The 16595-nt window shown below is 54.5% G+C and overlaps 1 protein-coding gene across 5 annotated transcripts in view; it reads left to right on the top strand.

Moving 5' to 3' along the window:
- Window positions 1-12742, top strand: part of Hps4 (HPS4 biogenesis of lysosomal organelles complex 3 subunit 2) — a 42105-nt gene extending 29363 nt beyond the window's left edge. For all 5 annotated transcript variants that reach the window (XM_028765508.1, XM_028765506.1, XM_028765504.1 and 2 more), the window contains exons 9-15: window positions 1072-1144; window positions 3184-3220; window positions 3749-3845; window positions 4169-4982; window positions 9154-9286; window positions 9670-9778; window positions 12260-12742. In XM_028765508.1, the coding sequence (XP_028621341.1) occupies window positions 1072-1144; window positions 3184-3220; window positions 3749-3845; window positions 4169-4982; window positions 9154-9286; window positions 9670-9778; window positions 12260-12431 (1435 nt within the window). In that variant the 3' untranslated portion in view covers window positions 12432-12742. The remainder of the gene's footprint in view (window positions 1-1071; window positions 1145-3183; window positions 3221-3748; window positions 3846-4168; window positions 4983-9153; window positions 9287-9669; window positions 9779-12259) is intronic.
- The last annotated feature ends 3853 nt before the right edge of the window (window positions 12743-16595 follow it).

Below are 16595 nucleotides of genomic sequence, written 5' to 3' on the forward strand. Positions count from 1 at the left end.
TACCTCTCTGCTCTGCCATCTTGGACAAGTAGCTTGGACCTAGTCCCTCTCCTGGGGCATGGAAACCCTTGCTGGAGAATGAAAGGCGTGGGCAGGTGTGAGAGCCAAGCACAGACCCCATGAGCAATATCCATTCCCTCTCCCCCATTCTCCTCGGTATGACTTCATATGTCACTTTGGCATAGATGGCACCAAACAGAGTGTTTGTGGCAGCCAAGGTGGCTCCGTGAGTAAAGGTGCTAGCTATGAAGACTGGTGACCTAAGTTCCACTCTGAGACCCACATGGCGGAAGGAGAAAACTGATTCCCCCAAGTTGTTCTCTGACCTCCACACATGCCCTAGCACTCGCCTGTGAGTGCATACTTGTACACGCACACACACACACGCACACACACACACTTATACACTTTAGTTTGAGACAGTCTCTCACCATATAGCCGTGGCTATGTTGGAATTATCTATGTAGTCCAAGCTGGCTTTGAACTTACGAAGATAGGCTCCCTCCTGAGTTCTGAGATTAAAACCATGTCTAAACCCCTCTGTACCAATTACAGAAAGTAGAGGCCCTTTTGCCTGGCTTTTAGCTATGGCCACGGCCAGCACATGGCAAGATGTCCCACACTGAACTTCTGTACTGACCCACATGCTGATTCCCTCTGGTCTGTGCACGTGGGGAGTAGCCCCCAGGACTCGTGTGTGCAGCGAGGTGCTTTTGTTTCCATTGGTTTCTGACAGTCTCACTGTACTCATAGCCCAGGCTGGCCCAGAGCTCAGAGAGGAGCTCTGTTTGACAACAATGGGTGTCTTTGTGCTCTGAGTGGTTGGTTCAGTGATTCAGCGTACTTCTCTGTGATGAGTAGCCTCATGGCAGCTCATCCCTGCCTGGTTAGAGTGCTAATCTCTACCTCTCACTGAGGCCTGCAGAACGGAAGACTCACTGACAGTCTACCACACGAAATTCCTGCCAACCACATCTCAAGACCCTTACATCCAGGGACACTGGCATCTCTGGAGCTGAGAGGTCCCAACACTTCTTCTCATGGCCTTCTTGTCTCTGTGTCTTACCCCAGGATTGTGAATTCCCAGCTCCCGCCTTCCCTTACTGCCAAGGTCCTGCTTCATCAGACTGTACCTGCAGACCAGGTACAGTATGGCCTGCAACCTGGTGGGAGGGAGGCTGACCAGAACACCTGCCACCCAGCGTGGCCGGGCAGGCTCCACGTGGTAGACAGGTCTAGGACACTTCTTCACAGCGTCTGTCACAACTCTTCATCTGTTGGTATGATCAGGAGTCCATGAGAGTAAAAGCTGGCACTTGCCCTATGTGGAAGGCTTAAGCGCTGGTTCTTTCAAGCCAAGCAGAGCTGAGCACACTCGGCTCCCATTAGCATAGGCTTGACGGTAGTGAGCACACACAGACTGTATTGTAAAGCAGATGGGAAGCTGCTGGCCATGGCACTGGCGCTTCTCGTGCCAGCCCTGGGAAGCTGAGGCAGGACAATCGTGAGTGCAGAGCTACACCAGGCTACATGCTAAGACTCAAAAACCAGACAAAAGGAGAAAGAGAGGGGAGGGGAGGGAGGGAGGGAAAGAAGGAAGGAAGGAGGGAGGGAAGGAAGGAAGGAAGGAAGGAGGGAGGGAGGGAAGGAAGGAAGGGGGGGCAGGCCCAGGGAAACACCAAGTTCATGTGCAGTCACTGTGTTTGTATGAAGAGCAAACACAACCACTGAGAATGAAATTGCCCACAGGCAGGTGGCGTAATGACGCAGGCCTTCAATCCCAACAGGTCTCCAAAGACAGAGGCTGGCGGATCTCTGTGGGTTCTAGGCCAGCCTGGTGTACAAGGCAGTCCCAGGGCAGCTAAAGCTAGACAGTAAGACCCTGTTTTGGGACAGGAGGAAATGCCCCAGACAACAGCATAGGTGCCATGGTTCTCACCACCGTTGCCATCTTGCCTGCCTGCCTGCCTGCCTGTCTGTCTGTCTCTGTCTCTTTCTCTGTCTCTGTCTTTGTCTCTCTCTCTCTCCCTTCTTCCCTCTCTCCCTTCCTCCCTCCCTCTCTTTCTCTCTCTTAGTTTGTTTGTTTAGATTGTGGAGATGGGCATCCCACTGGGTAGCCTGGTCTACATAGAGGGTTAAATTGCTTCATCTCCCCAATGCTGGGATCCTAGGGTGAGCCACAGGCTTGCCTTGTTATGAGTTTCTGTTTCAAACACTTCGCTTCGCTGTGCCAAGAGAGTGAGCTGACATGAAGAGCCTGGGAGAGCACAGCTTCCTGGGGATGGCGTGTCTGCAGGCCACCTTCATGGTTGGCAGCTTGGAACTCTAAGGACGCTCTTGTCTGTCTCCAGTGACTCAGCTTCTGGGAATCCACACTGAGGGAGGACAGGACCCCCGTCCTACAGCAAAGGGAAAGCCTGTGGGCCTGCTGCCTGTGGATGCTGCAGGCTCTGGCTGCTGGTGCTGCCGCAGGCAACTGTCCATCTGCTGTCCAGTGCGACAGCGTGCATCTGAGGTCGGGACAGAGGCTCATGGCCCCAAGAGTGGAAACACTTTCCCACCTGTACAGGGAGGACTGGTCTCTAGCCTATGGCCGAGGGTCAGTTGGTTTGCATGAGCTGGTGCAGATTCCCTCAGAGATTTTAGTCTTAGCTAGAGATTTTACAATGAGTGCAATTGCTTATACTGTTTTAAATGGAACTGCTGAATTTTACCAATGCCTTAAAGTAGTAAGAGACATTCACTTAAAGGGAAACTTCCCAAGTATTACTGGATTGTTAGCTTTAGAGTGAGAGGTTACATAAGTTTGTTTGTTTGCTGTTGCTGGGGACTGGAGTCCAGGGCCACTTGTACTTTGCCACTGAGCTGTGTCCCCAGACTCTATGGCTCTGTGCCAGACTGGGCTCCCGAAGGTGGACTCGAGTGGAAACCCTTGCTCTGGTCTCATGGGAGGCACTTGTTAGTTCCAAGCTGCTGCCGGGGAGCCTGAGTGGGTTCAGTTCTTGCCTCTTTCTGGCCTCTCAGAAGCGCGTGGCCCTGCTCCATCTGCTGGGCTCTTTGGACCAGGGTCATTCTAGCTCCCTGGGCTTGGCTGAGTCCTGTGAGCAGATGGTGCCATGAATTCTTGATGGTTGTCAAGAGAGCGTGGCGTCTGGTGCCAACCTGTGTATGTGCTTGTTTCAGAGGCTGCCTGGAGGAGGAGCGGCCCCACAGGGAACAGGTGCGTGCTGTGGTGGACAGGGGTGGACTGCCTTCATGCTGGGTGGGCCAGAGAGAACTCAACCAGTGCCTGTGTGGATTTCCTGTACGTCAGACAGAAGGGTCTAGACTGCTGAAAGGACAGTTGCCCTGTGGCACCCTGATTTTTAAGGACATGGTTTTGAGCATGCCCCTCCACCCCCCGCTCTGTGACTCCATCCTGTGACATTGCTTAGTCCGAGTCCAGCGTGTAGTGATGGAGAGAGAGGAAGAAAGCTGGTGCAGTGGCATCCCCGAGGGGCTCTGGCCTCATTCTAAAGCCTCATTTGGCTGAGTCCCTAGCGAGCTAGAAACCTTTTCTTGTGATTCATCTTGTCTGACGTCTCCCTTCTCCTCACTGGACTGCATCCGCACTGCAGTTCTGGGCTGTGGGCTGAGGGAGCAACCCAGGGCTACTGCCTGCCTAGGGTGTAGCTTAAGTGAAACTCAGTCAGGAGCATCAAGGGCCAGCCTCCTCCCTGGATCCCGCCCATGTCAATTTTCATTGCAGGAGCAGTGTTGCCCCCTGATGTGCAGATCACCCCTGTTTTTCTGAGTGAGGAGGAAGTTGCCAGCCTCCACGAGTTCCCAGTAGAGCATGAAGCTCGGTAGGTTTGATGTCCTCCGCTGTCTTGTCAGGGGTGTTGATCAGCGAGCGGTGTCCTGGCATACAGCAAGCTTAGCGTGAGACCCAGTGTGGAGTGGGGTGGGGGGTGTAACTTAATGTGTGGCCTTGGCCACCTCTGGCAGTGATCCTGGCCTCACTGTGAGCAGCCCTGAGGACCAGTTGTTGTTTCTTTACCTTCCTTGTATAACCACCGCTGTAGCATCTTGATGGATGCCTGTGCCTTCCAGAAGATCAGAGCCTCAGTGTCCCCATGGAGGCCTTTGTCCCACAGTCTGCTGATGTGACGTCTCTTTTGTTTGCTAGACTCCAGGAAAGTTCATTTCAGTACCCTCCCTGGGATCAAAGCACGCCTACCCAGGCAGAAGATGCCTGGACATCAGCCTCTATCCTGGAGCCCACGCTGCTTGATGGAGCCTGGCCGAATGGCAGTGAGGCAGATGAGCACATGCCTAGGCGTGAGCAGGAGCATGCTGGGCCTACAGGACTGCGCACCGCTGCCTGTGGCCAGGGCTCTGGCCTCGGCAGCAGGCTGCAGAAGGAGCTGCGTCTCTCCCAAGAGGAACTGGACGTGTCTGAAATGCACATTTCTGAGGCTCAGGAAGCCTTCCCACCTGTGCCTGCTGTGGGTGATCAGGAAGCTATCCACCCCAGCCACAGTGCCCCCAGCCTCAGTGCCCCCACACTGCCTGAAGACACAGCCGTTTGCAGCCATCTGGACCCTTCCCCTCTGGAGAGGCTCCCTGAGAGTGGAAGGCTGGAACAGCTTGCAGACCGTCCCCTCACCAATGGCCAAACCCAAGTTCTTGGCACAGACCCTCTCCCCAGCAGCAAGCCCGTCGTGTTTCTTCCCCAGCATCCTGTGGGTGTAGAGCCCAGTGTGGAGCCATATGAGAACGGAGCCCAGGAGACCTGCTCGGTCCTGGCACGCAGTTCCCACTCAGCGGACTCTCAGGGTCCCAGCCCCTCGGCAGACAGAGTTGGCTTCAAGCCATCCCCATCTGGGCCCCATGCAGGGCTCGTGCCCATGAACCTCTACACGCACAGTGTGAACGGACTGGTGCTGTCCCTGCTGGCCGAAGAGACTCTTCTCAGCGATACTGCAGCCATTGAGGAGGTGGTGAGTGTCCTCTGGCTCCTCTGTACCCTCCTCGAATCGCATCACTGTGGTCACACGTGTGTGACATCACTGTAGCACGCATGTGTCACAGCACTGTAGCACGTGTGTGTCACATCACTGTAGCACACACGTGTCACAGCACTGTAGCACACATGTGTGACATCACTGTAGCATACATGTGTCACAGCACTGTAGCACACATGTGTGACATCATTGTAGCACACATGTGTCACAGCACTGTAGCACGTGTGTGTCACATCACTGTAGCACACGTGTGTGACATCACTGTAGCATACATGTGTCACAGCACTGTAGCATACATGTGTCACAGCACTGTAGCACGCATGTGTCACAGCACTGTAGCACACCTGTGTCACATCACTGTAGCACACATGTGTCACAGCACTGTAGCACACATGTGTGACATCATTGTAACACACATGTGTGACATCACTGTAGCACACACGTGTCACAGCACTGTAGCACACACATGCATGTCACAGCACTGTAGCACACACGTGTCACAGCACTGTAGCAGAGGCAGTGTACAGACTCTGGGCTTTTCCTTCCCTGCTTCCTGTGGTCTGATGGAGCACAGCTGTTGGAGAAGGCAGGGCTGACATGAGTGACCTGCACACAGCTCCCCCTTGGTGCCGTGTTTCCTTTTCAGTCACCTGCAGCAGCGGTCATCCTCCCATTCTGAGGTAGCCAGGCCATGCAGGCAAGGCCGAGCTGCCCTCTCCTGGCCCAGCTCCTGCTGAGGCAGTGCGGGCACCGTAGCCAGGCATCTGCCATCTGAAGCACATGGCAGCCGGGGTGGGGTCCCCCAGGTGAACTTCCTCAGACCCAGCCTCACGTGGCGACCCGGTGCTCCCTCCCAGAGTACGTTTGTGACTAGACTGGCTGTGGAGGGCTCTGCAGCTGGCCTGTGCTACTTTGTGGGTTCTTTTTTTCCCCACCCCTTTTCCCTCACCCCTGGTTTCACTTCCTCACACTGGATAGGAGAGAAACAAGGGCAGGGGAGACTTCTGAATCTAATTTCTTTCCTTTTGTTTCTTCTTTGATCACCGTGACTAGCAAACTACCACTCACCTTCCTGAACGACCAACAGCCACCTGCCCCGCCTCTCGGGGCCTTCACATTTATGTTCTTTCTGAAAAGCCCCAGAATTCCAAAGTCACACAGAAATTATCTGCAGCTGACAAAACCATGCTTCTGTTAGAGCACGAGGCAAGTCACGGTCAGCTGCTGCGGACCGTCCAAAGCAGCCCCACATCCCCACACTGGGCACATTCTTATAATATTTCTGTGTATTTTTTTTTTAAAAAAACCAAAATTCCAGAATTATCAAAAATGTCGCTTCAGGGCTCCTTCTGAATAACCACGTTCCTGAAGCAGTGAACTGAGCTCTAGGGTCTGGGCCCAAGCTGGCAATAGAGTTGCCATGGTAACAGCCTCACCGAGGTTGGCAGGAAGAACAGTTGCTGCAGGGCAAGTGGTGTTCTGGGGCCTGGCTTGTTTTTCTTCTTAAAACCACATTATTCTGAGGCAGTCTCATTGGCATGCAGGCCATGTGGCCCTTCACTGAGGAGCCAGTCACCTTGGAGCCAGGACAGGCTACCAGGCATCTTCTGCTCCACAGACCCTGCCCGCAGCTTAGAGTGGAGGCTTTCTCTGTGTGCCCTCATTTCCTGTGGCTGGGTCCACCTCTGCTTTAGCATAGCAGGGGCTTCTGGCTGCCTTCCCCCTCAGATCTCACCATGCTGGACCTCAGGAGCATTGCTTTGAAGGCCTGGTATTTGGATGCGCAAAACAGACAGAATGCGCCTCTGCTTGCCTCTGCCCCCTCCGAAGAGACCCAGCTCAGGCCACCTTGGGGAGGGGCGGTCTGCGTAGTTACATGCTGAGCTAGCTTGCTGTGTTCGATGTGTCTGGAAGGCAGGCCCTACAACTCCTGTCTTGGGAGGAAGACAGCCTTGTGAGGTGGAGACCTCATACCAGTGGCCTCTCACCGCCCAGCCCTCACCTCTGTCCCCGGCTAATCTGTCCTTGATGAAAGGTTGAAAGGGGAGAGGAGCATGTCCAGTCCTCTACAGCCTCCTCTGTGGGAGGTGTCAGTCAAGGCCAGCCACACGGCTCTGACCACAGCCTCCACTGGCCTGTGCTGGAGGCTTGTTGCTGGTTGGGCCCAGGAAATGGTATGCAGGTCGTAGAAGACTAGAGTTAGCAATGCTTTCTGGAGGAGGGAGCTAAGCGCTAACAGCAAGATGACCTGAGAGAATGGATCTGAACCACAGACCCCAAGACGGTTCTATAGGAGAACTTTTGTTATCATCCCTGTCTTAAATAGAAAGTACTTCACCTGGCTTCTCTGCAGCTTCCCTGCTGCTTTCTGGAAGGCAGATAGAGTCTCTGCAGAGTGGTCCCACAGGATGGCTGGATGGTGGCACAGCCTTTTGAAGAGCCTGAGTCCCCGTGGATCTCTCAGGGTCCGCAGGAGGCAGCCCAGGAGGTGACTGGGAAGAGAACTGAGCTGTGCTGTCAGTGAAGGTACAGGAAGTTTCCACCAGGTGCCTAGCATCTCTGGGCCTGGCTTTCAGCTCTTCACCCATGATAGTTACAGGGGCCTTCAGTTGCAGGGAGCCTGTGGCTGCGTTAGGGCTTCAGGGCTGGGTTGGGGCAATGCCTACTTGAAGTCAGGATGGGAGCGCTCGGTGAGCTGCTCAGTGGAAAAGCTTCCCATCTCAGCCATGTGGGCTACACGTACACTGCTCCAGCCTGCAGCACTCCGTCACCCTCAGATGTACTGTGGACTAAAGTCAGATGTCTACAGGCCATTCCGAGATCATGCTGCATATCCAGTCAGCGAGCTTTTTATTCAGGGACTCAGGAAGCAGACATTCTCAGGTGTGCAAGCTCTGCAGCCTTGTGTGGTTCAAAGCCAGACAATGTGTGAGCGGTGCGAGAGGCTGTGACCTTCTGTGACTCGTCACATGTCACAGTAAATAACGTAACAGTTGTTAAGCTGTACACACACAGGTCACCTGTTACACCTATGGCAGGACCTAGTCATCAGTGAGACGCCTCCTCCATATGTCAGGCCTTGTGCTGGTCTGTGGTTGAGCAACTCTACCCTGACTACAGGCTAGGCAGAACGTTAGAGAGAGCAGGATATAGTTGGTTCACTCTCTGGTCCAGTTTTCTCTCCCTTGTCAGCAGCTTGAGGAAGGGTGGCTATCATCAGGTCTCTGAGGTCCAGAAGTTGCAGTGCAGTTGCATGACGAGCTCCCCTGGGTGTCCCAGTGTCTCCCCCTACCCTCAGGCACATACGGCTTTGAAACCTAGGCTTGTCTGCTGACCCAGTCTTGGTGAGCTGCTGACTGTCAGCAGCAGAGGTGGCTCGGCCTGCACCTGCTCTCTCAGCTGTGCACTCTCGGCTCAAGTGCCTGGCGCTGGCTGCCCATTGACTCACTCTGAAGTCTGTTCACACGCCACTTCACTGCTGGAGCTCCTGAGAATGTGTGGCCCATTCCTACAGCCTTTCTCGGCTCACATCCCTCCCAGAGTCCTGAGCACAGGCCACAGGACCAGCATGCCTCTGTCTCCTAGAAGCTGCATACGCTTCATGGGAGAGACCAACTCACAGTGACCTTCACCCAGGCCCTATTGTTGCTGGGAAACACTGGAACACCAGGCTACATTATTGTTAAAACAGACAGCCCCAGAATTTGGAGAGACGGCTCAGGGGTTCAGAACACTTGCTGCTGCTTCAGAGGCCCTGAGTATACTCACAATGGACAGCTCACAGTTGCCTGTAACACCCGTTCAAGGGATCTGATGCCCTCATCTGAGCTGCATGTATACCACATAACACATGAAGAGAGGGGGTTGGGGGGGTACACACCTATAATCCAAGCAGCCAGGAGGCAGAGGCAGAAGGCTTTGCACAAGTTAGACTGGCTTGGTTTTCATAGTGAGTTCCAAGCCAGTCGGCACTACATAGGGAACCCGTGTCTCAGACAAGCAAAAGCAGCAGATGAGTGTAACTGGATGTTCTAGGAGACACTGCCTGGCTGTATTTGCTAGGTCTAGTGGCCCTTGAGGCATTGTCTAGGTGCTTACCTTTCAACTAAGTTTGCTAGCCTGTAACCCACTCCTGGCCCCTCTGCAGTACCACAGCAGCCTGGCATCGCTGAATGGGCTGGAAGTCCACCTGAAGGAGACACTGCCCAGAGACGAGGCTAGACTCACAGGCAGCACATACAACTTCCTGCATTATGACCGCATCCAGAGCATGATCTCAGGTAAGGGGCAGGTACAGGCACCTAGCTCCACGTGGGTGGAGGGAGAATCCAGCTTCAGTCAAGGCAATACCACAGAACACAGCCCTCTGGCCTCCACTAGGCAGTAGCCCCCGAGTTCACTGACAAATGCTCCTTTGTTTCCTTCTTGTTGCTATTTCCCGAGTGAGAACTCGTGAGTTCAAACACCTGTGGTAAGGTGAGCCCCCCGTGTGGAGCTGCTGTGGCTTGCAGTGGGGCTGGCAGGGCTTTCTCCAAGAGGCATCAGTAGGGTGGGCATCTGGACATTCCACACTCGAGCTGCACCTCACTGCCCCCCCCCACTCAGCACTGGGCACAAGGAGTCAGGCAGGGCTGTCACTCACCGCCTCTGTCTCCCTCTGAAGCCAACCTGCCCCTAGTGGCTGCTCCCCAGGACCGCCGGTTTCTGCAGGCCGTCACCCTCATGCACTCCGACTTTGCCCGGCTGCCTACGCTGTACGAGATGACCGTCAGGTGAGCCCCTGGGCCTGGTGGTGAATGTGGTTGGTCCCTTTGGAGGCCATCCTTCCATGTGTGCCTGGGTCAGATTAGGACAATGGCAATACCCTAAGTCCTTGCCGTCACAGAGCACAGGGCTGCACCATTCCTGAGGGTGGGCCAGACAATACCGCAGGGTTCTAATTACAAACAAAACCCACTGGGCAGAAACTTGAGATCAGACATTTCTCCACTGCCCACCACCCCCAGAGCCCACCTCCGTCTTTTTGTCGTGGCATTCCAGGGCAGTGCTGTCTCAGTTCCCATTACCTGTGGCTGACACAGACGACACAGTTTCCATTTCCATTGTCAGGCACATTAGACAGCTGGAGAGAGAACCTCCCCTGCCCCTCTGTTGGCCTGTGCTCTCAGAACTGGCCAAGAAAGGACTCTTACTCCTTTCAGAGTGAGGAATGTAAGCACACGTGGAGACAGCGACATCCCAGGCCATTGTCTCAGAGCAGGAGGCCGAGGTCTGACCCCAGGCCTCCATCACTCTGCAGTGCACACTCTTACCCACAGGTCCCAGTCGCTGGGTGAGAGCTGTGGGTCTGGAGTCAGTGGGAGCACACAGAGCCTGCCATACTGCTGCCAGCTGTCCGCCCTATGTCATCTGCTGCTGATAGCACAGCCTGTCCTCTCTAGCTGACAGCCAAGTATTAACTTGCATCTGGAGCCACTGCTCTGGGATCTGGTGTGCTGGGTGTGTGGCTGTGGGCTGGGAGGTGGCAGCAACCGTTTGACATCTGCCCCACCAGCTGCTGGGGCTGCTGTGTGTCACCTTCCTAGAGCCAAGAGGGTTCAGTGTGGGGAGAGCCCAGGGTGTGTGCTGAGTGGCCTCTTACCACAGTGATGGGGGCACAGCTCCTTGGCACATAGATTCCTGTGGGCTCTAATAAAACCAGGGGCTCTCTGCTTGTCAGCAGGAGGGCTGGCATTGCCACACAGGTGTGACTCGGGGGTTTTCCCACCAGGCCCTTTGACCTTGGAGAGAAACCTTTCAGATATCTCACAGGGGCTAAAAATCCCTATGCCAGCCAGGTCCTGCATGTGCCCAAGGCCTGGAGGTTCCCCTCCTTGTCCAGCAGGAGACGGGTGAAGGACGGAGCCCTAGCAGCCCTGACCCCATTATTAAACAAAATTAGGGAAACCGAGTGTTGGTGGGCTTGAGGCAGGAATAGTGTAGAGGCCAGAGGTGAGCAGGTGGATGTTAGCAGGTGAGGATCTCTGCTTGGTTCCTGTGCCCTGCAAGGGAAGGATTCAGCTGAGACACAGTTTAAGATGAAGTTTACTTCACAAAGCAGAGAAGTTGGGTTGGGCTCTCCTGGGAGAGATGGGGGAGCATCATAGTGAATGCTGAGTATGGGGTTTTAAGTGAGTGTGTGTGTGTGTGTGTGTGTGTGTGTGAGGTATGTTTCTCTGTGTGTGCGTATATGAGATGTGAACACACGTGTCTCTGTGCACATGTCTGTGTGTGTGATATGTGTGCATTGTGCATTTGTGTATGTGTACATGTCTGTGCATATGTGTATAATATGTGTGTGATGTGTGTGAGTTGTGCACACATGTCTGTAATGTGTGTGCAATATGTGCATTGTGCATATGTGTGTGATATGTGCACATGTGTTTGTGTGATGTGTGCACATGTGTGTATGTGCATATGTTTGCATGTGCACCACAGTATGAAGGAGATCTTGCAAGAGTCGGGCCCTTCTTCTGTCATGAAGGTTTCAAGGGTGGAGCTGAGCCTGTCAAGCATGCCTCTGGCCCCGTGTTGTGGATTTTTAAAGGCATTCTTAGGAACTTTGTGCGATTGATGGCATAGTCATGGGGTAAGGTAGCCCCCTTTTCCCGTCCCCCACATTTCCACTTTAGAGTATTCACAGGTTTTAGCACCAGGGTGTGGGGGGGATCAAATCTGCAGTGCAAATGATACTGGTGTTGGGGATGCAGACCCTTCAGTAGTGAGTGGCCTCTGTCCCAGTGTCTGAGCAGGGTGGCATCAAGATGCAGATGAGCAGCATACTGTCAGGAGCTCCGCTACCAAGATGCAGCTGGGGTTTCCTTGGTTACTCAACACCTACCTTCTTGAGTCCTCATCACAGGTCCTCTATGCAGCACTCTGTCAGCTGTGGGCCCAGGTTTCCTGCTCTCTGACTCGTCCCAGGCTCCTTGGCTGGTGGGTGGGACAGTCCCTCCTGGTGTGTCGAGTAGAAGGGCAAGAGCAAGGCTCTGTTGGGTTGACAGAGCCCCAGGGTTCATTTGTTAAGTAACTGAGTCTTCAGAACCTGGCTGCAGCCATCTCAGACCCAGAACTGAAAAGACAGGAGGGCAGTTGCTCCCCAGGCCTGAAGATCAAAGCAATAGTCTGAGCCACAGCAGACATTGGGGGCATTGGGGTAGCCAGCCCTGGCCCACAGCCACGGCTGAGCTCTTGTCCTGTTTCCTCCCCAACAGGAATGCTGCCACAGCTGTGTACGCCTGCAGCAACCCTGCCCAGGAGACCTACTTCCAGCAGCTGGCGCCCACTGCCCGCGGCTCCGGTTTCCCCAACCCTCAGGATTGTGCCTTCAGCCTCTCGAGCAAAGCCAAGCAGAAGCTGCTGAAGCACGGGGTGAACCTGCTGTGAGTGGAGTGCAGCCTGTGTGTCACGGGGCCGAGGAGCGGCCTCTCCAGACCATGTCCCCAGTGCTAGGGGTTGAGCAGGACCTTGCTTCTCAGTGGCAGCTGCAGGAGGCTGCGTGGGCTCAGGTTCTGTTGTGTGTTAGTGCCTTGAGAACAGTGCGGTGCAGAGCAGGCTGCAGGCTCAGGAATGCAGCCGCAGGAATCTCAGCTGAGGGGTTACTTGAGGTATCCACGGTGCTTTGCAACCTTGCAGTGCTGAGCTCCAGGTTTATGAAGCAGGTTCCCAAAGGCTCAAAAATAAAATGACCAAACTGAGTTCTGAGTGATCGGCCAGCATTTATTTCTGCGGCAGAGTGAAGGTGTGGACACTTGACACAGCGCACACCCATCAGTGCGGGCACTTGACGCAGCATGCGCCCATGCCGTCTCTTTCATTCTCCTGGCTCTACACAGAGTTCTAAAGTAACCGTTAGAGCACACAGCATCTGCATAGAACCCGTACACACAGACCTGTACACTGTCCTCACCTCAGGTGAAGGGCAACACCAATCCCACAGGCCTGCTGTGCGGGGAGCGTCTGTCCTGTGTTGTTGAGACTGTGCACGGTGATAAGATGTGATTTCTTTTCCCATAACCCTTGGTCTCGTGGGTACAGAACTCATGGACCTGAAGAACTGGCTGGATGTTTTTCCCACGGACTGTATACACCAGTGTGCCTGTCTGCGGGGACAGAAGCCACAGTGGCCTCCAGTCTCTTCCTCTCCCTAAGGCCCCTCCAGCTACTGGCTGGCCAGAGATTGATCTCCCTGCCGGGAGGGTCCCACTTCCAGGCGGACACAGGTATATTGATCTCCACCCCCGACCAGTTCTTCAGGAAAGACACTCATTCCAAGTTTGTTGCCAGCTCTCAGGAGACCTCATGATGAATTCACAGCTTGTTCTGACAAGCGGTGCTCTGTACAGGACACTCTCCCTTAGGGGTTACTCCGCTGTCGGGCCTGTAGAGCCCTTTGCATCTTACCCCAGGGCTAACACAGGAATGCATGTCCTGAACCTCAGCAGGCAGGCAGGCAGGCAGGCAGGTAGGCAGGCGTTCACCTTGCTCTGTCATGGGGGATACCTGATACTACTCCTGTAGTCTATAAGCAGTGACTGTCCTGGAGGCTGCTGGGAAAGAACATCCATGCCCAGCTTTCTGTTCTAGTGTCCTAGGTGCCTGGCCTTACGGGACAGTTTGTGTCTAGCCCCAAACCGGCATCTTCAAAATCATCCTCTAAAAGTGGGATGTTCCCACAGCAGAGGCTCCACCCGGTCTGTGGCAGGCTCTCATTATACTGGGTGAGCACCAGGCCCTCCGTGGCAGTGTCTGCAGAAGATATTCATCTGGCCATCATTCCCATTGGGGAAATGACCTGGGCTCCCCGGGAAACATTCCAGTCACATCACTTCCAAGTGACACGTGTGGAAGCTGTCCTGTGGTGGCTGTGGTGTCCAGGCAGGCCCTGAGTGCTGTCCTTGGTGATTCTGAGGCAAGGGGTGTTCAAGCCAATGTACTCATCTGTTACAGGTGATGCAGGGTTCTGCTACACCTATGCATTTGCAGACTGGATGCTGAGTGTGAAGGGGGGCTGGGTATCTCATGGGAGAGGCAGGCCCGGTGAGGGCGCTGAGGTGCCAGCCTATCAAAGGAGCCTCAGCATGAGAGTCTCTGCCTGTCCTTGGCTGGAAGGTCACCACTCCCAAGTGGGTGGGAAGCAGGAGAGCAGAGGCGTTGGCCTTCTCGAAGGCTGTGGGCTGGCTGTCGCTGGGAGGGCTCATGGCCTACAGCCCAGAGAGGATGCACTGTAAGTGGATGAACCTGGCAATTCACAGAGGAGCCAGTCTACTTAATGGATGACAGGTACCCACCATCTTGAGATGTAGTTCAGGGTGGTCATGCACTGGGGCGCTCACAGTCCACATCTGCCTTCTGCCCGGTACACACGCCTGCTCCCAGTCCTCAACAGCTGGCTCCCAAGAGGAGAGTGGCACCCGCCACTGGTCCTCTGTGAGGAGAGAACTGCCCTATGTTCTTCCTGTGTGTCTTAGAATCCTAGCAGGAAGTTGTTTGAGAACTGCTGAGTGGCAGTCCCTCTCTGTCCCACCTCCCAACAGCCAGACTCAGCATGCCAAGGTAATGGCTCAGGGCTCTGGCCAGAGGCCCGTGGAGGCTGCTGGAGGCACTGGATTCACCCTGTTTCCCAGCTGCCAAGCTGGTGCTATTATCAGCCTGGGCTCCTGTTACAGCACTTATTACCAGGGACAGTAAGATGCTGTTATCCTGTCCCGTGTCTCTCCATCCCCCACACTGCCACCTCCCATCCCTACTCCTTGCTCAGTTCCCTCAGTGTCTGTCCTCTTGCTAAAGCCTAGAAGATGCTGGCCCTTCCTGCACCCCAGGAAAAGGCATTCTGGGAGCATCTAGGACATCGGCCGTTTGGGGCCTCAGTACCAAGGTAGGGCTTGAGTACATACACGCCCATTTCTTAGGAGATGAGCAGTACATGGGCTCCAGCAGGACACCCAAATCTGAACCGGAGAGTCCCTGTGGTGTAGTCCTCAGACCTTAAGCTTCCTCCCAATGACTACAGGAAGCTCTGTGTGTGAGGAGAAACACCAAGGGCAGACATTCCCAGCAGCTGTGCTGTAGAAGCTCAGGCATCACACATAGTAGGTTCCACTACTGAGCTCTCTCTCTCTCTCTCTCTCTCTCTCTCTCTCTCTCTCTCTCTCTCTCTCTCTGTGTGTGTGTGTGTGTGTGTGTGTGTGTTTTCACTCTGACGGTGTGGCTCAGTGGTAGAGCCCCTCCCTAGAATCCCCTAGCGAGGGGCTTGGGGCATAGCTCAGTGGTACAGCATCTGTCTAGGATGTACTAGTAAGGGACTAGAAGATAGCTGAGTGGTGGACTGGCTGCCTAGAATCCTATCAGTGGATGTAAATCAACAGTAATGTTTGCCCAGTATGTATGCAGCGCTGGATTCCGTCCAACGAAAACCCCTAAGCAGTCACCACGAACTTAGGGTCAGCTTGCATGTGGGTTAGGGAGAGAGGTAGGAGGGAGGTGACCAGGAGTCACCTGGGAAGGTGGTGAAAAGTGATCAGACCCATATGCACACCTCCTGCCACCTAGCACCGCCGTCAGCTTGAGGGCGTCCACGGCCATCTGTCGGCGGCTCTACGTGGCCTCGTTCTGTCCCCGTTCACTGTGTTTTCATCTGGTGAGCAGCAGTCAGCTGAGGGGTAAATGTCGGGGAAGCCTGCCGGCAGTGATGCCTGCAGTCGAGTGGAGATCCTCAGGGAAGCCTCGGCCCCTCGCCTACACTCGTGTGTGTGTGTGTGTGTGTGTGTGTGTGTGTGTGTGTGTGTGTGTACACGAATTAACGTGCATCTGTGTGTGTACCTGTACGGGCCCTCTCGTCCTCGGAATGCTGACATCATACTGCCTGATAGAAAAGCCAGGCTAAGCTTATTGAAACGAGCAGGAGACCCCTGCCAAGGACAAGACTGAGTGGGTTGGGACTTCCTGGTGGCACAGGATAGAAAGCACCACTCCAACTTGGCTCAGGAATCAGTGCAGTCTCTTTGCCTGCAGAGCCTGACAATCAACAAGCAGGTCTGGCTTCATCAGAGTTTGCACCAGGATGTGGATGGACTCCACAAGTGGGGCCAGCTAATCTCCTGCGGTTCCTGCGTGGGCTTCTTAGCTGTCTCACTCAATGGTCCCAGCATTAAGAACTTGCACCTAACCCTGACTTAACAGGATGGGAATTCAGGAGACTGGTTGGTCAGGACCTGGTCAGGGATGAAGCCCTCACGTCAAGATTTGCCAGACCTGAAATCCACGGGCTGAGAGTGGGCTGTTAGGGTTTTGTGCAGAGCTAGCATGTGCAAGACCCTAAGTTCTATCCCCGGCACTGAAAACAAACACAAACAACTCAGTACCCAGGAGTCCTTCCTCTGTCCCTTCTTGGGCATCTGTGGCTTTGCTATGTAGAGGGATCCAACACCTACCCAGTACCTGTTTGTTCTGTAATAGGTCATATCTGCAGGGAACCAACTGAGACCAGGAGAGGGGGCATGACTTTCCAGAAGTGGCAGGGGAATGAATTCCAGGAGATGAGCCCGAGGC

This window comes from Grammomys surdaster, unplaced genomic scaffold (genome assembly GCF_004785775.1).
Source record: "Grammomys surdaster isolate TR1022 unplaced genomic scaffold, NIH_TR_1.0 164, whole genome shotgun sequence".
NCBI lineage: Eukaryota > Metazoa > Chordata > Mammalia > Rodentia > Muridae > Grammomys > Grammomys surdaster.